We start from the raw sequence: 23,776 nt of genomic DNA on the forward strand, positions 1-23,776 counted from the left end.
GCAGCGTGTGAAATGAACATGACTTTAATATATTAAAGTATCTAAATAACAAACAAAACACGACTCGTGAAGTCCACGGTTACACTGACCGCATAAGGAACAAAAACCCACAAACACAAGGTGAAGACACACAGTTTAAATATGGCTCCCAATCAGAGATAACGAGCCGACAGCTGACACTCGTTACCTCCGATTGGGAGTCACTCAATACAAACATAGACATCGACAACCTAGACACCCAACATAGAACATGAACACATAGAATGCACACACCCTGGCTCAACATAATGAGTCCCAGAGCCAGGGTGTGACAGTACCCCTAAAGGCGCGGACTGCGACCGCGCCTCAAAAACCCCAAACAGGGGAGGGCTGGGCGGGCATACCTCCTCGGTGGCGGTTCTGGCTCCGGCCTTGACCACCACCCTACAATACACCCCCCAATGCGCCCCTGGTCCAGTCTGTCGACTCGCACCCCTGGCCTGGTGCGTGGAGGAGGAACGGGCCTTACCAGGCTGACGACGCGCACCCCTGGCCTGGTGCGTGGAGGAGGAATGGGCCTTACCAGGCTGACGACTCGCACCCCTGGCTTGGTGCGTGGAAGAGAGACGGGCCGGACCGGGCTGGCGACGCGCACCGTAGGTGTGGTGCGAGTGGCAGGAACAGGCCGGGTCGGGCTGGCGACGCGCACCGTAGACTTGGTGCGGGTGGCAGGAACAGGCCGGACCGGGCTGGCGACGCGCACCGTAGGTTTGGTGCGAGGAGCAGGGACAGGCCGAACCGGGCTGTGGAGACGGATAGGAGGCCTGGAGTGAAGAGCGGCCACCACCCGTCCTGGCTGAATGCCTGCCCTCACACACTCTGTGTGAGGCATCTGCACAGGACGTACAGGGCGGTGTACCCCTGGCCTGGTGGCCTCCTGGATTCGCCCCATCTTTGCCTCCGTCAGCCCCGTCGTCCATGCCGTGTGCCCCCCCCTAAAAATTTATTGGGGTTGCCTCTCGACCCTCCGACGCTGCTCCCACGTCCAGGTTGCCTGTTCCTGGACACGCTGCTTGGTCCTGGTATGGTGGGTTTTTCTGTCACGATCGTCTTCAAAAGGAGTGGACCAAGGCGCAGCGTGTGAAATGAACATGACTTTATTTAATTAAAGCACGAAAACCAAAACAAAACACGACTCGTGAAGTCCACGGTTACACTGACCGCATAAGGAACAAAAACCCACAAACACAAGGTGAACACAGACAGTTTAAATATGGCTCCCAATCAGAGACAACGAGCCAACAGCTGACACTCGTTACCTCTGATTGGGAGTCACTCAAACAAAGAAATACAACAACCTAGAAATAGACACAACAGAACTACCAACATAGAAATAAACACATAGAATGCACACACCCTGGCTCAACATAATGAGTCCCAGAGCCAGGGTGTGACAACAGCTGAACACACATGTTAATGTATTCATAACAACACATCAACAGTCCCCTTAATCACTCCCTCCTCTCAGATTCTCTATAATTAAAGCTATCTGGTAGTTGTGTAGCGTATCTACTCCACTCACTCTGTGGTGGGAAATTCTCTAGTCAACGGTCATTTGATTAGTCACACTGTATAGGCCATTATTCAACTTCCTGTGCAACAACTTTATCACTGAAAATTGGAGCCAGGAATCTGAAATGGAGCCAGCAATCTCAGTCTGGAGAGTTTGGCATGCTTGCAATTTCATTATAATATCTACCATTAATTATATTTCTTAGAATGTTGAAATCATGCATTGAGAATTTCAAATCAAATCAAATTTTATTGGTCACATACACGTGTTTAGCAGATGTTATTGCGGGTGTAGCGAAATGCTTGAGCTTCTAGCTCCAACAGTGCAGTAATATCTAACAAGAAATATCTAACAATTTCACAACATATACCCAATACACACAAATCTAAGTAAGGAATGAATTAAGAATATATACACCACCTGTCAAAAGTTTGGACACTCATTCAAGGGTTTTTCTTAATTTTTTCTATTTTTTACATTGTAGAATAATAGTGAAGACATCAAAACTATGAAATAACACATATGGAATCATGTCGTAACCAAAAAAGTGTTAAACAAATCAAAATATATTTTATATTTGAGATTCTTCAAATAGCCACCCTTTGCCTTGATGACAGCTTTGCACACTCTTGGCATTCTCTCAACCAGCTTCACCTGGAATGCTTTTCCAACAGTCTTGAAGGAGTTCACACATATGCTTAGCAGTTGTGGGCTGCTTTTCCTCCACTCTGCCGTCCGACTCATCCCAAACCATCTCAATTGGGTTGAGGTCGGGGGATTGTGGAGGCCAGGTCATCTGATACGTCACTCTGCTTCTTGGTAAAATAGCCCTTACACAGCCTGGAGGTGTGTTGGGTCATTGTCCTGTGAAGCATTTATTTGGGCTGCAATCTTTTAAAAAATTAAATAATAATTGAATGAGTAGGTGTGTCCAAACTTTTGACTGGTACTGTACATAAATAGATGAGCGATATCAGAGCGGAATGGACTAAGATACAGTAGAATAGTATAGAATACAGTATATACATATGAGATGAGTAATACAAGATATGTAAACATTTATTAAAGTGACTAAGCTACCATAGAATAGTATAGAATACAGTATATACATATGAGATGAGTAATGCAAGAAATGTAAACATTATTAAAGTGGCTAGTGTTCCATTTCTTAAAGTGGCCAGTGATTTCTAGTCTATGTCTATAGGCAGCAGCCTCTAATGTGCTAGTGATGGCTGTTTAACAGTCTGATGGCCTTGAGATATAAGCAGTTTTTCAGTCTCTCGGTCCCAGCTTTGATGCACCTGTACTGACCTCGCCTTCTGGATGATAGCGAGGTGAACAGGCAGTGGCTCGGGTGGTTGATGTCCTCGATGAACTTTTTGGCCTTCCTGTGACATCTGGTGCTGTAGGTGTCTTGGAGGGCGGGTAGTTTGCCCCCGGTAATGTGTTGTGCAGACTGCACCACCCTCTGGAGAGCCTTGCGGTTGCAGGCGGTGCAGTTGCCGTACCAGGCGGTGATACAGCCCGACAGGATGCTCTCAATTGTGCATCTGTAAAAGTTTGTGAGGGTTTTAGGTGCCAAGACAAATTTCACTTGTGGAATTCCAGTGAAGTAAGTGCCAATTGTGTAGCTCTTTTCAAAGCTGATTATTTACTTTACTCAAGGCTAAATTATGTTATTAGTCTTGTTAGTTTCAGCCATTGCCCTTTCCCTTGACTTTGGCCTATTTCTCACTCTTTCATCAGATAGACCACCGGTCCAATTATATCTATTACCCAAGCACATTGTTATGAACAATAAACATGGGGGCAATAAATATCTTGATTTAGTTATGTGATTGCACTTGTCATCCTCAACATCACTTGGTTGGTCACAGTGATCTGTGATTAAAAAAAGGCCTGTGTATGAAACCTCTTGAAATCCTGTCTTGGAGCACCAAAGGGATTTGCTAAGGCAGTGGTATTCAAAGTCGGGGTCAACTGCAGTGGGGTCGCCCAAAAAAATATACACAAATAAGAGTACGGATTATTATATGGGACAATATAGAAACGTTTTTTTTGAGAAAGATAAGTTGAAAAAATAATAATATTGAGTAAATGTATTTATTGGTTTATTTTGATAAGAGATGAAAATGCAATGAACTGAAGGTTATTTGTTGCTATAAAAATCTACATTTGAAGGTTGTGTCATTAGATTTGTGGTGAAAAATGGGGTTCCCACTGAAAAAGTTTTAATACCACTGTGCTAAGGTTTTAGTACTTGGCTGAGATGAAAGCTGGAGTAGGTGTCATGCGTCATATGACACATAGTGCAGTCTCACGTGTTCAAAGCTAACAGAGATCGTGATCAAATTTTGGCAGAACGTTGCTATAAATGAAAATTTACAACGTAGGTGCACAGGTCGAAAGAATGTTGAGTAATAAAGGTGACAGACAGTGACACATTCAATACCGCCTTGCACACTCTTGCCTGCATCTAGCTGATCTAGGGTGTAAACATTAATCCAACAGTTGCAAACAAGAGTTTCTATTGGACAAATTCAGGTATGTTTATCCCCGTTTAGTTCCATTTGCTTCCGTTTAAGAAACGTTTTTCAACAGAATCAGCGCAATGAATACACCCCTGATCACACACAAACACAATCACTGCGAGCCATCATGACTCTCAAAACCGTGACACCCACAGTTTAATTGTGAAGATAAATTTAGCGCCGCCCTAAAAACCCTATTCAAGTTCGACACAACCCTTCAAATAGGTATGTAATGAGACATTATATAAACTCTTTATAGTGTTTTATTTACATTTTAGAGGTGATAGGTTGGACAAATCGGGTGAAAAAAGCTTCCCCACCCGCCATTTTAAAAAAGACCCGACGGAGCTCCATTACTTTCTTCAATCATGCAGAGATGGGCAGCATGAAGGTCTCGTCATTGATTTTGCTGGAAAGGGAAGAAATTGTGCTTTACAATGGTATTCATATTACAGTTGACCTGGAAGTATTACGTTTTGGGGGCGCTAAAATAAGGTAAAATGTATGGAACAGCGTCATGTACAAAAGTGCCTTAAGTGAAAGGGAAAGTGAAAAAAATACACTGCTCAAAAAAATAAAGGGAACACTTAAACAACACAATGTAACTCCAAGTCAATCACACTTCTGTGAAATCAAACTGTCCACTTAGGAAGCAACACTGATTGACAATAAATTGCACATGCTGTTGTGCAAATGGAATAGACAACAGGTGGAAATTATAGGCAATTAGCAAGACACCCCCAATAAAGGACTGGTTTTGCAGGTGGTGACCACAGACCACTTCTCAGTTCCTATGCTTCCTGGCTGATGTTTTAGTCACTTTTGAATGCTGGCGGTGCTTTCACTCTAGTGGTAGCATGAGACGGAGTCTACAACCCACACAAGTGGCTCAGGTAGTGCAGCTCATCCAGGATGGCACATCAATGCGAGCTGTGGCAAGAAGGTTTGCTGTGTCTGTCAGCGTAGTGTCCAGAGCATGGAGGCGCTACCAGGAGACAGGCCAGTACATCAGGAGACGTGGAGGAGGCCGTAGGAGGGCAACAACCCAGCAGCAGGACCGCTACCTCCGCCTTTGTGCAAGGAGGAGCAGGAGGAGCACTGCCAGAGCCCTGCTTTTTTTGAGCAGTGTATTTAGTATAGTTTTATCTAAAATGGATAACTTCCTCCACTGCTGTACCTAATTGTATCCATTAATATTATAATATGATAGAATGCTGTGGGACCTCTTGCAAACATTTACATGGCCCAATATGTCTATTTCAAATATTATGTTACAGAATGTAACATTCTAGCAAAAATTCTGCATGACCCAATGTGCCCAAAGCTCCTCGGAAGGCAATATATCACAATCTGTCCCAGAAAGCGTTCACACCTGTCCACTATTATCCCAGCAGGCAAAACTGGTTGAAATGAATCATTACAACCAGATTAAGTTCTGTGAATTTTGTTTATAAACTGAATTGTGTGTCTGAAAGCAGGTATTAATTGTTTAGACCGTCAAAAATAACATGCAATCGGTACTTGTTTCAATATTTACCATCCTGTGGCAACAAAGAGGTATGTGCACATTTAGAGAAAAAATTACTTTTGAAAGATATTCTAAACACACATTCACTCAGATTCGTAGATCAATTTATAAAATTAAATTCTGACAACCTCCAATGCCTTGCCAGCTGGTAATATTTCGTTTCAGTCTATGTCATGATTCAATATATAATAACAATGTTATACAGTATGTGAGGTGAATAGCTACATTGATATTGTCATCCACACACATCCGCTTCACCTGCATTGAAACTAATTGGTTGGCCTCATTCCAAGCTATCAGGCAAGGGCTCTGATGCAAAGGGCACCATTTATGGCACACTTTGACAGCTGTAAAAAGAAGAGTGATTTAAAGCAAGGGAGACGCTCCTAACTGTGCCACTATGATGTAGAGTTATCAACAGTGTCCAGAGACAAACAGTGTGGAGTTTTTTTATGGCCAGCATCACCACTTATTTTACATGGAGCATGTATGGAAAGTGGCAATATGATGGTCAGTTATTAGACATACATGTAAGCTTCAGAGAATATAGAAATAATGCATAAAATACAGCAGGTTGTTTTGGTATTCCAGTGATGGAGCATACCCTGCCCTACCCTCCTACTGTTGGTCCATACTGCTGAGTATCATACTGACTAATGGCCTTATCTCAAACCGTCTGTGTGTGTAAAGCAGCACGCATTCTCCTACTAAGGGTGTCTCTGATCACAGTTCAATAACTGAGTTACACAATTTTCACACCCATATGGTATTTACAGTATATGACGTAGCATTAGTCAGGGAATGTCACCCTGCACCCCGTTGATACCACTATTGATTGGCTATTCCATATAGTTAACTATAATCAATCTATATATTTTTTAAAAAGATTAGGTATGGCATGTTATGTAGGACAGGGCATGTTTTATTTTTGATAAATCATTTAAATTTGGAACTCAGTGACAAATGGTTTTGGTGAACCTAAATGGCCTCCTGGGTGTGTCTGATATAGACTGATAAATGAGGCTTCTAAAATGTCTGACTGTGTAATAATAATATTAGAGTTATAATATTGCAGCATTATTATGTTCTCAGTTCATGGATACAAGTAGGCAGCTCGTTGATGTTATTTCATGTTATTGAGTTAATATGTTCTTGAAGCAAGGTTATTATAGTTTTGTGTTATTATTTTTTATTTCTATTCGTTTTCGATTTTTATGTGAAATTCAGTTTAGTTTCAGTTAGTCTTCAAACATGATTTGCTAGTTTGTATTTAGTTTTAGTTGTATACATATTTTTTTTTATTATTTCGTTTCAGTTTTAGTTTAAGCGTTAGGGACAGAAAGAATAAGTGTGAGGCTAGGAGCCATTTGTGTTGTATAGATTTTGGGGTGTTTTTTGGGATGTCACTTTTTGCAACTGGGGGGCAGTAATACAAAAGGTGATGGGTCAGGTCATAGGTTAGGTTAAAATGATAAAGTCAATAACAATGTGACTTGGATTTTAAAGGCACCAAGACTGGTGCAAAAAATATGGTGGAATTAAACTCTCTCTTTCGCCCATGTTTACACCAATCTAACGCTTTCAACTTTAGTAGATGCCTAAATGTAAGAAGAATCAAGTTAGCTACCTAGCCAAGTTTTTCTCTGTTAGCTAGTGATAGCTAGTGATAGTGATGCACAAGCTAGGCATATTTGAAACATTGCCATCGCATTTACCCGCCAGATTAAGTAAACCTCCAAAAAGCTTGAAAACCCCATTCATGATGAAACTGGCTCTCATGAGGACTGCCACAGGAAAGGAAGACCCAGAGTTACCTCTGCTGCAGAGGATGGGGCGGCAGGTAGCTTAGTGGGTAAGAGCGTTGTGCCAGTAACCGGAAGGTCGCTGGTTCTAATCCCCGAGCCGACTAGGTGAAAAATCTGTCGATGTGCCCTTAAGCAAGGCACTTAACCCTAATTGCTCCTGTAAGTCGCTCTGGATAAGAGCGTCTGCTAAATGACGTAAATGTAATGTAAATGATAAGTTCATTAGAGTTAACTGCACCTCAGATTGCAGCCCAAATAAATGCTTCACAGTGTTCAATTAACAGACACATCTCAGCATCAACTTTCAGAGGAGACTACATGAATCAGGCCTTCATGGTCGAATTGCTGCAAAGAAACCACTTCTAAAGGACACCAATAAGAAGAAGAGACTTGCTTGGACCAAGAAACACGAGCAATGGACATTAGACCGGGGTAAATCTGTCCTTTGGTCTGATGAGTCCACATTTTAGATTTTTGTCTCCAACCGCCGTGTCTTTGTGAGACCCAGAATAGGTGAGCGGATGATCTCTGCATGTGTGGTTCCCACCGTGAAGCATGGGGGAGGAGGTGTGATGGTGTGGGGGTGCTTTGCTGGTGACGCTGTCTGTGATTTATTTAGAATTCAAGGCACACTTAACCAGCATGGCTACCACAGCATTCTGCAGCGATACGTCATCCCATCTGGTTTGCGCTTAGTGGGACTATCATTGGTTTTTCAACAGAACAATGACCCATAACACACCTCCAGGCTGTGTAAGGGCTGTTTGACCAAGGAGAGTGATGACTCTTATCCAGAGCGACTTACAGTTAGTGAGTGCATACATTTTCATACTGGCCCCCCGTGGGAAACGAACCAACAACCCTGGCGTTGCAAGCGCCATGCTCTTACAATCACCCGACCTCAACCCAATTGAGATGGTTTGGGATGAGTTGGACCGCAGAGTGAAGGAAAAGCAGCCAACAAGTGCTCAGCATATGTGGGAACTCCTTCAAGACTGTTGAAAAAGCATTCCTCATGAAGCTGGTTGAGAGAATGCCAAGAGTGTGCAAAGCTGTCATCAAGGCAAAGGGTGGCTACTTTGAAGAATCTCAAATATAAAATGTATTTTGATTTGTTTAACACTTTTTTGGTTACTAGATGATTCCATATGTGTTATTTCATAGTTTTGATGTCTTCACTATTATTCTACAATGTAGAAAATAGTAAAAATAAAGAAAAACCCTTGAATGAGTAGGTGTGTCCAAACCTTTGACTGGTACTGTATATGTATATATATATATATATATTATTTTTTATTTTTTTGTGGGTAGCTGAGCTTTAATATTGCAGATCAATTGTGGATAGTTTGCATAAAGATAGTTTGTGTGACTGTTAACAGGGATTCCTTGTTAACAAACGTGGTAAGTGGAGGTGCGTGAACGACTGTAGTAGACACACCGTCAAGTGTGTCCATAAAAACATCAGACTGTGGATGAGGTCAGAGAGGATTTATGAATCCACCTTTATGACATTGTAAAATCCACCATCACTACTCATTAACCCGTGAGAAATACTTTTCTCCCATTTGCAGCTCGGCCAATCCTAGGCCTGCATGGCTGAGCTGAGTTGAGAGTCAACCCTTTAAAAGGAAGGAGGGAGATGAATGGAGAGCAGAGACTGAGGTGAGCAATCTTCCAAACACACCAACAACAGCAAGACTAAAGGCTCAAAGCAAACCTCTCAAAAGACAAGATGAAGACCATTCTCTCCATTGCTCTCATGGTCCTGGCTCTCTGTCTGGTGTCTGAAGCCCAAGCTGTCCAAGTCAAAGTACAGGTAAGGGCTCCTCTTAAAGCAAGGTTAACCTTACTATCATTCACTATAATATGATGACTATAGACTGCAAATATGTCAGAATGGTCAATGGTAAACTAATGAAATAATGTTCTGTTAACCTTCGGTATGTAGCTCTAACAGACAAAATTATGTGTAGCATTTTCTTTTTATTAACAAAGCATATACTTGGTGCAAGCCATCATTACAAGTCTATGGGCATCCTCATCACATACAGAATGTGTAAAGCATCGCTATGATTGGCTGGGTCCCCAATATGACCGTCAGATATAATGCTCTGTCTAACCGTGTCTCTGTCCTCTCCTCTCTTCTCTTCTCTGTAGGAGGGTGACTTTTTTTTCTCACTGGAATCAGTGAAGAAGCTTCAAGAACTGACAGCAGAGGGCAGCAGTGTAAACGGAATGCAGAATCCTCGTCTCACCGGCACCAGCTTTGCTTCTGTCTGTGCTAACCCTTCTTTGCCACAGGAGTTCATGTCCCTTTGCATGCAGAGAGGGGCAAGCATGTCTCTCTCAAAACTAGGTAAGAAAAGACCACTCTATAGAATAATATCCACTATAGTCCAACTTGGTGGATCGGACCAGATTGTGATAAGATCGTAATCATTTGCTGATGGAGTCATTGATCTGAATTGCATAGAACATATATCTTATGTACATCTAGTTGGTCTCTGCAATATGCAGTTGTAGTTTGATTGATTGAGTGATTTTGGAACATGTTTTTAACACTGTACCTTTCTCTTCATTCTTCCAGCTGCTGTGCCTATGGACATCTGTGAGATCTGTGCCTTCGCTGCCTGCACAGGCTGTTAATGAAAATATCAACCTGACTGCCATCAGAAGACAAACCACTCACAATTCTCATTCAGCATATCGTGACAACAATTTCGATTTCATGTTTAAAATTGCCATCTTCAGATGGCCGAAAACATAACTGGCTCAAAAATACAAAGACTGATTAATTGATGGAGGCAAATTTTCTAGAAACTGTTACTTTGGAGCTTATTTAGCACTTCTTTGACTGCTTTTCCTTTTATCAATTGACTTTTATTTTGAGGGTTTTGGGTTTGTTACAGTTCTATCTTACCAGGCTTTGTACTTATTTAATGTTCTTTTTGTTTTCATTGAGTCTTTGGGATTTTGTATTCTTTTGTATGTTTATGAATGCCTCATGTTTAATAAAAAAGCATTGAAAAACACGTAATGTTGTTTGAGTGAGTGGTCTACCAACTGTAACAGACCAGAAAACCTTGAATAGATCATCTGATAAACTGACAGAAATTGGAACAACACAGAGAACAATACTTAATCCAATGTTGGTTGAAACCTGAAATGAGTCTTTCCCCACATATTTATTGAGAGCAAACCTTGAATAGAGCCTATATTTGATAAACTAGCAGACATTGGCACAACACACAGAATAATACTTCATCCACTTTTGGTTGAAACTTGGCATTTGTGTCTTTTCTCCAACACATCCATTGAGAGGACGATAGTACACCTCAAGGCTAACGAATGTGTGATGGCACCGGAGGGGATGAATGCCGTTTTATGGACTCTTAACCAACCGTGCTATTTTGTTTGTTTTTTCGTATTGTTTGTAACTTATTTTGTTCATAATGTTGCTGCTACCGTCACTTAGAACCGAAAAGAGCTTCTGGACATCAGAACAGCGATTACTCACCTTGAACTGGACTAATAATTTTTCTTTAATGAGTCAGATGAGAGGGATTTGCTCAAAACACCCGACAGGGCCCTCATCCCCGTCATTCGCTGGAGAAAGAAAAGGAGATATCGTGGAAGGAGATCGGGGTGCCTGATAAGGAGCCGGCGACGAGTGGCTAATCTGCCTTTGCCATCGATACTATTGGCCAACGTACAATCGCTTGATAATAAAGTGGACGAACTACAACCACGTACAGTTGAAGAAGTTTACATAGACTTAGGTTGGAGTCATTAAAACTCGTTTTTCAACCACTCCACAAATTCCTTGTTAACAAACTATAGTTTTGGCAAGTCAGTTAGGACATCTACTTCGTGCATGACACAAGTAATTTTTCCAACAATTGTTTACAAACAGATTATTTCACTTATAATTCAATGTATCACAATTCCAGTGGGTCAGAAGTTTACATACACTAAGTTGACTGTGCCTTTAAACAGCTTGGAAAATTCCAGAAACTGATGTCATGGCTTTAGAAGCCTCTGATAGGCTAATTGACATCATTTGGGTCAATTGGAGGTGAACCTGTGGATGTATTTCAAGGCCTACCTTCAAACTCAGTGCCTCTTTGCTTGACATCATGGGAAAATCAAAAGAAATCAGCCAAGACCTCAGAAAAAGAATTGTAGACCTCCAGTCTGGTTCATCCTTGGGAGCAATTTCCAAATGCCTGAAGGTACCACATTAATCTGTACAAACAATAGTACGCAAGTATAAACACCATGGGACCACGCAGCCTTCATACCGCTCAGGAAGGAGACGCGTTCTGTCTCCTAGAGATGAACGTACTTTGGTGCGAAAAGTGCAAATCAATCCCAGAACAACAGCAAAGGACCTTGTGAATATGCTGGAGGAACAGGTACAAAAGTATTTATATCCACAGTAAAACAAGTCCTATATCGACATAACCTGAAAGGCCGCTCAGCAAGGAAGAAGCCACTGCTCCAAAACCGCCATAAAAAAGCCAGACTACAGTTTGCAACTGCACATGGGGACAAAGATCTCTGAACTGTTTGGCCATAATGACCATCGTCATGTTTGGAGGAAAAAGGGGGTTGCTTGCAAGCCGAAGAACACCATCCCAACCGTGAAGCACAGGGGTGGCAGCATCATGCTGTGGGGGTGCTTTGCTGCAGGAGGGACTGGTGCACTTCACAAAATAGATGGCATCATGAGGAAGGAAAATTATGTGGATATTTTGAAGCAACATCTCAAGACATCAGTCAGGAAGTTAAAGCTTGATCGCAAATGGGTTTTCCAAATGGACAATGACCCCAAGCATACTTCCAAAGTTGTGGCAAAATGGCTTAAGGACAACAAAGTCAAGGTATTGGAGTGGCCATCACAAAGCCCTGACCTCAATCCTATAGATAATTTGTGGGCAGAACTGAAAAAGCGTGTGCGAGCAAGGAGGCCTACAAACCTGACTCAGTTACACCAGCTCTGTCAGGAGGAATGGGCCAAAATTCACCCAACTTATTGTGGGAAGCTTGTGGAAGGCTACCCAAAACGTTTGACCCAAGTTAAACAATTTAAAGGCAATGCTACTAAATACTAATTGAGTGTATGTCACGCCCTGGCTCTGGGGACTCTTAAATGTTGAGCCAGGGTGTGGATTTGCTATGTTTAGTTTTTCTATGTTTTTGTTCTAGATCGTTTGATCTATGTTGGCCAGGGTGGTTCCCAATCAGAGGCAGCTGTAGCTCGTTGTCTCTGATTGGGGACCATACTTAGGCAGCCTGTTTTGCACTAGTCTTTGTGGGATCTTGTTCCGTAAAGGTTTGTGTTGTTGTAACCTCAGGACTTCACGTATCGTTCGTTTTGTTGTTTTGTTCGTGTTCCACGAGTCATCAGTCAACGTTTGTGACAGAAGATCCCACCATAAGAGGACCAAGCAGCGTGCCCAGGAGGAGAAGATGGCGATGTCGCAGGTAGGCAAATGGTGGTCTTGGGAGGAGATATTCGCGGGGAAAGGGCCATGGGCAAAGGTGAATGCCCAGGCAGGAGAGGAGACTGTGGAGGTGCGCTACAGAGAGGAGCAGCGGCAACACAGAGGGTACCGGCCGGGGAGGAAGCCCGAGAGACAGACCCAAGAAAATGTTTGGGGGAGGCTAAAAGGGTGGTTGGCGGAGCCACGTACTGTGCCGTGAGTGTTCCGGCACAGTCCTGTACGTCTTGTGCTAGCACCACGCACGTGTCGTGCTAAGGTGGGCATGCAGCCAGGACGGGGTGTGCCGGCTCAACGCTCGTGGCCTCTAGTACCCCTCCTCGGTCCCGTATATCCTGCGCCAGTGCCACGTGCTGTAGCGCCAGTACGAGTGCACAGCCCTGTACATCCTGTGCTGATGCCTCACACATATTGTGTGGAAATAGGCATTCAGCCAGGACGGGTTGTGTCAGCTCTCCGCTCCAGACGTCCAGTCCGCCTCCACAGTCCGGCCCGGCCCGTTCCGGCTCCCCGCACCAAGCCAATGGTGCGCGTCATCAGCCCAGTCCGGCCTGTTCCTGCTCCCCGCACCAAGCCAGTGGTGCGCGTCGTCAGCCCGGTCCGGCCGTTCCTGCTCCCCGCACCAAGCCAGTGGTGCGTGTGTCCAGTCCGGCACGGCCCGTGCCTGTTCCACCGGTGCCTGGTCCGGCACCGGTCAGCTGCTCCACTCCAGAGCCAGAGCAATCCGCTCCACCGGGGTCCGGTCCAACTCCAGTCAGCGGATCCACTCCGGAGCCAGAGCAATCCGCTCCACCGGTGTCCAGTTCAGCTCCGGCCAGCGGGGCCAGACCAGATCAGGGGCACAACGGGGGGGGTGGAGAGAGAGTGGTGGTCACGCCCGGAGCCGGACCCGGCCCCTACCTTCTTGTGTTTGTGTGGCGCGGTCGCAGTCCGCGCCTTTGGGAAGGGGGTGCTGTCATGCCCTGGCTCTGGGGACTCTTAAATGTTGAGCCAGGGTGTGGATTTGCTATGTTTAGTTTTTCTATGTTTTTGTTCAAGATCGTTTGATCTATGTTGGCCAGGGTGGTTCCCAATCAGAGGCAGCTGTAGCTCGTTGTCTCTGATTGGGTACCATGCTTAGGCAGCCTGTTTTGCACTAGTCTTTGTGGGATCTTGTTCCGTAAAGGTTTGTGTTGTTGTAACCTCAGGACTTCACGTATCGTTCGTTTTGTTGTTTTGTTCGTGTGTTGTGTACTCAATAAAGATGTACGCTTATCACGCTGCGCCTTGGTTCCACGAGTCATCAGTCAACGTTCGTGACAGTGTATGTAAACTTTTGACCCACTGGGAATGTGATGAAAGAAATTAAAGCTGAAATAAATCATTCTCTCTACAATTATTCTGACAGTTCACATTCTTAAAATAAAGTGGTGAAGCAGTCCTTCAGTGTTTTTAGGCCATTCTACCATTTCTATTTTCTAAGCGAATGTGAAAGTAACAGAAAATTGAAGGTATGTATTCTGCCACAGTCTCTTTGTAATGTTCACTGACAAGTATAGAGACAATTGTTAGAAAATAAATGAATATTCTTTGTTTCTCTGAGGGGTCAAAATTAATTCATACGTAGCCTATGAACTGAGGTCTCAATTCAGTGGAACTTATGTTGCAGTTAGCTGTTTTTCCCATGGTCAAATACAATCACAGAATGGTTTAGACACTGTAAAAACCTATTGATACCTCTATTGCTATCAGGTAGACTTATCACAGGTAGATGCTTTCAATTCCCAGCCATATAGTGGGGCAGTTAAGCTGATGAATCATTCACTTTTTGATAAAAGCACCACATTTGGCAGAGATGTAGAGTTATGTACCCTAAAAAGATTTAGATATGGAGCCACCCCAGATTTCAAAATGGCATCCCGACTGCAAAACTATTTTACAATTCAGAAGGACTGCTTTGAGGTGAAGGCCCCAAATTTGTCACAGAGCTAGATTTATGCACCCTGAAAAGATTGAGATATGGAGCCACCACAGATTTGGCCCCTGGGGCCATGACAGCCATCTTACTAAATGGCCGTAGACTGTACCACTATTTTACAAACCTTTAATCTATTAAAAGTCATGGCCTATACTTCTTGGCCTGGATCGCCTGAAAATCAAGAGGTTTATCAGTTACACATAGTATAACACAATTACAGAGGGAAACACAGCAGTCATGTAGGCCAAAAATGAAAATGTCTGAGACTGCATGTAGCAGAGATGAGTTAGAACGCTTTGTTGATGAGATAGCCCTGACTGCGACTTAAAACCAGACGTTGGGTTCCAGAGCGGGAGACCAGGGTTCACATCCTACCAGTTACATGCAAATACAGACTAACTACAGCTGTGTCTGGGAAAATATCCCAGACATTGAGTTGGAATAGTTCACAATGGCTGTGGATAATTATCTCAAGCTGTGCTTCAGTTAAACAATAACTATGCCTGGCACACAGAATATTTTACTTTCAACCTGTTTCATTAACAAAAGTATAACACATTCGTTTTTCTAAGGCTGGTCTGAATGCTTGCTTTAACTTAATAAATCAAATGAAATTGTATTTGTCATATGCACCGACTACAACAGGTGTAGACTTTACTGTGAAATGCTTTCTTACGAGCCCTTTCCCAACCATGCAGAGTTAAAATGTAGGAAAAGATTAGCAACAAAAAAGAAGGAAATAGTAACACAATAGAATATAGGTCTTTCTATAAATAAAGGGGCCAATGTGTGACATCAGGGTCAACATTTTAAAATGGTTTGATATACATTTAAATATGAGTTTCTTGAAGCTTCACATGTGTAGTTACAGGAATAAAAGTCTAGGTAGGAACAATGAGAACATAGCTCCACCTAGCAACAACAAAACATCTACATGTCATTCAAAATGTCACAAGAAACATGGACACCACGTTTCTTTGTCATGCCTAGTTGCCAGGTCTTTTGTGCTTTAGCCAACTTCTCTATCATGTATAGCCATGCTAAACATTCCTGAAGAATGAAAAAGATAAACAACAGCATTTCTATATGTTTAATAGTTGATATAATAATATAGTACAATGGGTTCTGTCAACAAAATCATTGACAATAATAATAACCAATAATGAAATCATTATAATCAGTAAACTCTTCAAGCATTGTGTGTTTGTGTGTGTCTGAAACCCCTCTGACCTTCTCATCCAATGGGTTTTGAGAAGGAGACGAGGAGAGAAATTGCGACGAATCAAGGAAATGGAACTGAGATTCTCCCAAGGACAGACGAAGCAAGTATTTGACAGCTAATAAAGCCCCCATACAGTCTTTGTAATTGTATTTTTAAATCATCACTGTATGTCTAATAAATCACTGTGTGTGTTTATTTAATGAAAATAATTCCAAAATATATTTTTATTGTTTATTTCCCTGAGCCTCCTTTGGCCCTTGAAATGCTCAGTCTGATCGTGTGGGCATTAGGAAACAAATGTGAAGATATTTACATAGACAGCCTTGATTGGCTGATAGGATGGTCTAGAGCCCACCCCCTTACCCAGATGAACAGACATTGGTCTATTATAATCAGATCACATTATGACATCATGATGTGGGCCAAACGTTCCATCCCGCCTGAACAGGCTGAAATTCCAGGCATTTTTTTCAAACAGCTCTTACACAAAAATTGTATTATCAGTGTTATTTCGACCTCATAGTACAGCCGGGATGACACCAGTATTGCGATACTTGTTAGTATCATGGTAAGGAAACAAAGCACTTAGCAGAATTTAGTTATTTAGGAAAACAGCCCCAATGTTGGAAACAAACATCATTATGTTGGCATCCAGAGTCACATTTATTTATTTTCCAAGCTATAGCTCACAATATTTTACATACAGCAGGTTTTTAAAGGACCAAAGAGTTTGGTCTGCTTCATGTTTTCCTTTTTGTGGTACTGATATTGTCCTGCCCCTTCCGCATACTGTGTGTGTGTGTGGAAATGTCATTCAAAAAATTGAAAATCAAGTTTTTAACTGCACTGCCCCTTTAACATTTTTAGACAGTGCCAGACTGACTGACTGCACTACCATAATACCCATGGCCTGTCCAGAAACAATCCCTATCTCTTGTCTAGCAGTAGATACTGTTGTTTTGGCTGTATGGCATCATTGAATAAGATTATCAATGGTTAGCTAGGTAGCTAGGATATATCAGTCAGCTAACCATTTACAGTAACACCAGTTAATTATTAAGTCAATACACACTAAATCTTATGCAGAAATTGAGAAATCTTACTTTATATTGGCACTGTGGCACAGTATAGGCAGCTATCTATTAATCGATGAATTAATGGATAATAGATGACTAGATTCATAGAATGGAGTTAGAAGGGTGAACTCCTACTTTGAAAGGACAGGAAGTGTTGGCTGTGCACTTAACCAATGACAGGCATTCCACATTTAACCCCACCCACGTGTGAAAATCTAAATATTATGTTTTTCTTTTTGGTTTTACATGCAAAAATTAAAAACAAGCAATTGTTTCTATTTTCTATTTCTATTCGAAAATTAATTTTCAGGTTCCCGATTGCTCCATTTTAACTCAGAAAACAAACGATCAAAACGTACATGGACAGTAATCTTACCTTAGTAATCTTTACATAATGTTGTCCATGACATAGGCAAATTATCTTGACCGCGTTAACAACATAGACACCAAAATGTTCTGTCAATTCTCCAGATCAACATTAATTCCTGTTGTTCAATCACGTGCAGTATCCCACCCGCTCTTTAACACTTGACTGTCATTCAGAAAATCCTTTCCTAAATCAGCTGTGGTTTGGATAATTTCCCCAAGTAACTAAACAGCTAGACATCAAATTCGTCTCAAACAACTATTATGCATAATTATTGAAGAACCCCATTAATGACAATATTTATTTTTGTTTGATTCACCTTGTTAAAGTTACTCTTTCTGTTAGAAGCATTCGATTTTGCAATCCATACATTATTTTGGATATGTGTTTCTATGAAAACTGTTTTCACACGATAACATAGGGAGTTACGAAATGTTACTAGGTTACATTGCACTTCCAAGATCTCCATTTACAAAAAATTGTCCTACAGCAATATCCAGGAATTTTACAGGATCAAGTTCAATGTGTAATCAATTGTTAAATGCTTAGTATATGATATAATGACAAACAGCAATATCATAAATGTAAGGAAGAAAGGTTGTGTTTTATTTCACACAATTTTGACAAGTCTGGGAAGACACCAAGCATGATAAAGGGTTTAAAAATAGGTCTTGATTCAACTCATGAATTATATTGAATGGGGATCCGTAATAAATACAAATACAAATCTATGTTCCCCGTTTATATTTTAATGTATTCACGTGAAGAGTTTTTCATTTATTAATGACTGTAACAGCTCCAAACAGTTGTCCTCTACAAGCAGGGGTGCAACTTTCACTGGGGACGTGGGAGACTAAATATTTTCAGGGTTCATCAATTTATCTCAGTGACTAATTTGGTGTCTTTACCTCAAAGCAGTCCTTCTGAATTGTAAAATAGTGTTACCATCGTCAGCCATTTTGACAAATGGCTCCACGGCTGCCAAATCTGGGGTGGCTCCATATCTAAATATTTTCAGGGTACATAAATCTTTAATCACAAAGTGAAGGATTGAGACAAATTTGTCAGCATAACCACCCCACTAATAGGAAGTATGTGCACATCATGGGTAGATTGTAAAAAGACACAGCGTATGCATTGATGCAGCAGGTTTGATTGAATTCCAGCCTCAGCCTCCAATGGGTGGAGCATGTCGTTGATTGCGAACGGCACAAATATTTGGACAGACCTACCCAAACAATTGGACAAGGTCAATATCGGAACTAAAATACAACCATCCGCTATACATTTGGACAGAGAGCCTTTTGCTTTGTTATCTGGGTTTAATGATAAATTACTGTGGGTGAGAGAGGAGAAATTAGATTTATAGGATGTTTAAGTGGCACTAAGGACGTCAATATGGAACAACATGTCCACAATAAAAGCATACAAACAACATAGTGACGGGGGCATCTACAGAGGTGGATAAAGAAAAGAGGATCCTGTGGCGTAAACCTTCTTTGTTTTGTTATCAGACAGATACCCAGGGTAGAGGGGCCCCCAGCCCCCGCATTAATAAGTGACTTAATAATCTGGCCAGCGGTGGGTTTATAAAGGGCAGAGCAGAGCAGAGGCACATCTCAATTCAAGCAGTAGGCTACTCTCTGCATTTTAAGGCTCACTTAGACATCCGGGCAAAGCTGAAAATGAAACCACTGAGTGTTTGTGTTGATCTCCTGTATCCTATGGGGGGGATCACTGAGTGTTTGTGTTGATCTCCTGTATCCTGTGGGGGGGATCACTGAGTGTTTGTGTTGATCTCCTGTATCCTGTGGGGGGGATCACTAAGTGTGGAGATTAGGGTGAGTAGCAATCTTCTTTATGTCTAGTTCATGGTCAGAAATGTTTGGCTAGTGCTGTAACTCTTTGACATGGGAGGAGAACATTCTTCTGGAGGTATTAGGATTTGATTTGCATTTAACATATACTCTTACCCAGAGTGACTATGGTTAAGTGCCTTGCTCAAAGGCACATCGATATATTTTTCACCTAATCAGCTCTGGGATTTGAACCAGCAACCTTTCAGTTACTGGCCCAACACTAGTAACTGCTAGGATACCTGCCGCTAGGCTACCTACGATATCTGTAAGTGTCTCGATCTGCTTGGAGTTTAGAGATACTGGTTCACACTTGTGAAGATGAGTTACTGGAACTAGAGAAATACATCACTTTCAACATAACACTAATATTTGGACAGAGTTCAAAGGTGCACTTTGACTAAGAGCTTCACTTCATGATATACCACTAAAGAGATGTGGGGCCATTGTCAAGTTAGAGGAGAGCATCAACATTTGACTCAGTTCTCTATTTCTTTCAACTTTATTTAACCAGGCAAGTCAATCAAGAACAAATTCTAATTTACAATGACAGCCAGACGATGACTGGCTGTCCCTTAACTGTATAGAGCATTAAAAAGCTATCTTCTTTTTGTTTGGTTTTAATTATCATATAGCAATTCATTCTGTTGGGTTATTTTTCAATCTTGTTTGGAATGTAGCTATCATCCATGCACTGTTACACTTGTTTTGAACTCATTTACAAGGATATTAACCGGCTTATCTGTATAATAATCTTTTAAGAAGCACGCCGTGAGAATCACGTCTATTAACCTGTCACCTTAATTGTGGAACAAAGGAAGTTGATCCCCTTATCATCTGATAATGACAACCTAATGTGGAAAATCTATAGTTATGCAAGGGTAAATGAGAAAATTCACCAACTCATCCACGCGTTTCACTGTGTCCAGGATGGAGAGCAGAGCTATCCCCCAGAGACTGTGAAAGCTTTTAAGGGGCTGATGGACGCAGATGCCCGGGTTAACCCGTGGCTGGTCAACACCAGCATGGTCTCTGTCTGTAACAACCCTGTCCTGCCACAGGCCTTATATCCACTGTGCCATGGCAAAGGGGCTGCCATGGTCTTCTCCAGGCTAGGTAAGGCTGTGCCATAAACAAACATTACTTTGAGGAGTGGGTGGACTGAAATATTGTCATTCAGTATTGGTATGACTTTTTAAATGGTTTGTCTTATTGCCCCTATCCACCTTATCTGTTGTTAAAATCCATAGACTGTACATTTTAGCATTCAAACATAAGCAATATTACCTACTTCAGAGTTATTTGACGCTGTTGTAGTGGGTGGGAAAAGTGCAATTTTCACAACCTTTCCATGGGGCCTGTTCTGGACTGAATTTATGTTTTGTACTCAGCGAAGGGTGTACGCAGATTAACAGGCATTTGAAGTGAATGATAATGGAAACTTAAACCATCCTCAGGGGATTGACTCTGAAGGGTTCAGCATACCTTGGTATTCACATTCATACACACACACGATAACATACGCACTATACACACACGTACATATGGATTTTTGTACTGTAGATATGTGGTAGTGGTGGAGTAGGGGCCTGAGGGAACACAGTGTGTTGTGAAATCTGTGAATGTATGTTTTTAAAATTGTATGAACTGCCTTAATTTTGCTGGACCCCAGGAAGAGTAATGGGGATCCATAATAAATACAAATACAAATTAGCACATTGAGTAGCTTCAGTGAAATACTAACCAAATGTAGCAGGTGTAAAATAAATGCCTGAGCGGGTCGGAAGAAACCGGAAGCATCCGGTTTTCAGGTGTTGCCTCTTCCTCTCTGCTTTTCCCCTGGAAACAGGAAGCATGCCAAACTTCTGAAGGTGGTGAAATACTGATGAATATCTGCCTTATTATCAGCTGACATGACCTCTAACCACCAATAGAAGGGGCCAAAGTGCCTATTGAGTGTTGGAGAAACTGCATTCATTCCATATAATCTATCATTTTTATCCGATTAACAACATGATACCCCATAACTACTTGAGCAAAGCTGTGAGATTAGAGAGCCATATCACAGATGTGACAATATTGAAGTCTTTCCTCTTTTGATTCAACATGAGCACACACATGATTAATGTGTGTTGCTCTCGACTGATTCTACTCACAAGAGCCCAATGGAAGATGTATTTGAGTGCAATAAAGTGTGCGAGACAAAGAGCACTCACATGCTTCTCTATTGCTCTGCGAACCCGAGGCGGATTCATTCCTCCCATTGTCAATATTAGCATTATATCTGACACTCTGATAGTCATAGTCATATATTATATGAATGGGATATTGGTACAGTAGCTGAGTCGATCGTTCAACAAAATGAGTGCCTTTTGCATCCCTTTCATTTTTGTATTAAAAATTGTGCACTAATATTGAATTTTAAAAGCCTGTTATATTACATGAAGTGCCCTTTAATATAGACCACATGGAGAATTCAATAAATCAATGAATTTTCAATATGAATAAAGACTTGCAGAAGTGCAGAGCGGCAAGAAGCGTAGCAGTTAGAGCATTGGGCCAGTAATTAAAAGGTTGCTGGTTTGAATACCCGAGCCGCAAGGTGAAAAATCTGTTGATGTGCACTCGAGCAAAGCACCTAACCCTCATTTGCTCCATATGCTCTGTACCTGGCTCACCCTGTAAAACAACACATTTCTTTGGTGTATGTGACCCCAAATTTTTTTTAAGCGTTTGACATGCACCCTCTGTGACTTCTAGGAAGATTTTAACCCACTTAACCCCAACATTTCTCCAAGTTTTCACCATCATTGTAAAGCCCTAGTTATTTTGTTGCTTTGACAAAGTCATTTCTGAAGATGATTATTTATTTCATGTGATTAGTGATTCATTTATGTCTGTCCCTCATTTTAAGGTCAACCCTATTATGTAAACTGAACTTAATATAGTGAAACTATTCCTTTTAAAATATATATTTTTTAAAGAAACATTGAACATCTAATAGTCAAATCATAATGCATAGCGGTTCTAATCTTTTTGGCAATTTTCTGGTGTTTTGTGGTGGAAAACTGAACGGGTCGAGCATAACACGTCAACCCTGTTACCCATAGATAGACAGGCTAGAAATGTTTTAACAATTAAAATGTTTTTGTGAAGCTTGCATTCAATTGCCACTCCATCTTGCGCACAACAAGCTTCCATTCCCCCTGTCACAAGGGGTTTATGGCTGATTTCAGATTAAATCGTCAACCCTGTTATGGTCAACTCTGCTATGGTCAACCCTGTTACGGTCAACCCTGTTACTTTATTTGTCTCTTAATATGCCCTTACCATAGTCATTTTATTTAACCTCTTGAGATGATGTTGAACATGTGCTCTTTATGACAGAATGTTAAAATTAAGTGAAATCAAACGTTATTTTTGACGAAATTACACTTCTCAAAAGGCACCGAATTGGTGGAACGACCCAGCTAAACCTTGTGTGTTTGATGTCTCTCTCCAGCGGATGCCATCACGCCTCCAGATCCTTGTGAAATATGTGTCCACCCCGCCTGCTTTGGGTGTAAGACTGCCAGACTGCCACCAAGACCGTAAGACTGCCACCATCTGTTACACACACACCTCTGAAGCTCTCCTATTTACACCACACATCTTCACCTTCTCCAGATCTCCAGATATGAAGTTGTTTGAGCTGTATGGTCAGAATTAAGTTACTTGTTATTCAGCAAAAGGCTTTAAATCAACAGTATTGTCTAGATTGTCTAAATTTCCATGGATTTCTATGAGATATGTGATACATTCACTGTTGGAACTGGGTTTCGTATAGCTAATATACATTTCTGTTGCTATTGAAATTGTGCCTAATATGTTGTCCCACTTTTTCCACCAGACTGAATTAGTTTGAACTCTGCCAAATGGACTGTAAATGGACTGATTCTGTAAATCCTTGTCAGATTCTAAATAAATATGATTTCTACTTTACTTTACTGACACTGTTATTTTTTTTATTCTAGACTGAAACAGCTAAAATTATGAATACGTTATCATCATTGCATGGTGTACCTTGTCAATTGTATACATTGCATTATAGCAATATATTGCTGAACCAACAGAGGGCAGACTTTACCATGTAAAAATCACCTCGCACCAGGTTAATACTTCACCTTACACTAACCCTAATTATGTCTCATGCCCAACTGAGCTTTGATGCTGGATTTTTACTTTTCTTTTAATGGTTTTGGGATTTCTTATCGAGTCATTCTTGTCAAAGTAACCATGATCCCCTTGGTGGGTGGGGATGTGTGTTATCCTGACAAAGATGGTTCATATCAGCAATTGTACATGTTCAATTTGAAATAAATTGAACAATAAACAAATA

The 23,776-nt window shown here is 41.5% G+C and overlaps 2 protein-coding genes across 2 annotated transcripts; both read left to right on the plus strand.

Annotated features, from left to right (window-relative positions):
- The first annotated feature begins 9,082 nt into the window (after positions 1-9,082).
- LOC121575965 (guanylin) lies at positions 9,083-10,448 on the plus strand. Its single transcript, XM_041889258.1, has 3 exons — positions 9,083-9,232; positions 9,574-9,772; positions 10,004-10,448. Exons 1-3 carry the CDS (start codon positions 9,149-9,151, stop codon positions 10,060-10,062), a joined length of 342 nt encoding a protein of 113 aa, XP_041745192.1. The 5' UTR covers positions 9,083-9,148; the 3' UTR covers positions 10,063-10,448.
- Positions 10,449-18,646: 8,198 nt separating this feature from the next.
- Positions 18,647-23,379, plus strand: LOC121574634 (guanylin-like). Its single transcript, XM_041887175.1, has 4 exons — positions 18,647-18,650; positions 19,328-19,383; positions 20,328-20,514; positions 22,901-23,379. Exons 1-4 carry the CDS (start codon positions 18,647-18,649, stop codon positions 22,990-22,992), a joined length of 339 nt encoding a protein of 112 aa, XP_041743109.1. The 3' UTR covers positions 22,993-23,379.
- The last annotated feature ends 397 nt before the right edge of the window (positions 23,380-23,776 follow it).

Source organism: Coregonus clupeaformis, chromosome 10 (genome assembly GCF_020615455.1).
Source record: "Coregonus clupeaformis isolate EN_2021a chromosome 10, ASM2061545v1, whole genome shotgun sequence".
Classification (NCBI taxonomy): Eukaryota; Metazoa; Chordata; class Actinopteri; order Salmoniformes; family Salmonidae; genus Coregonus; species Coregonus clupeaformis.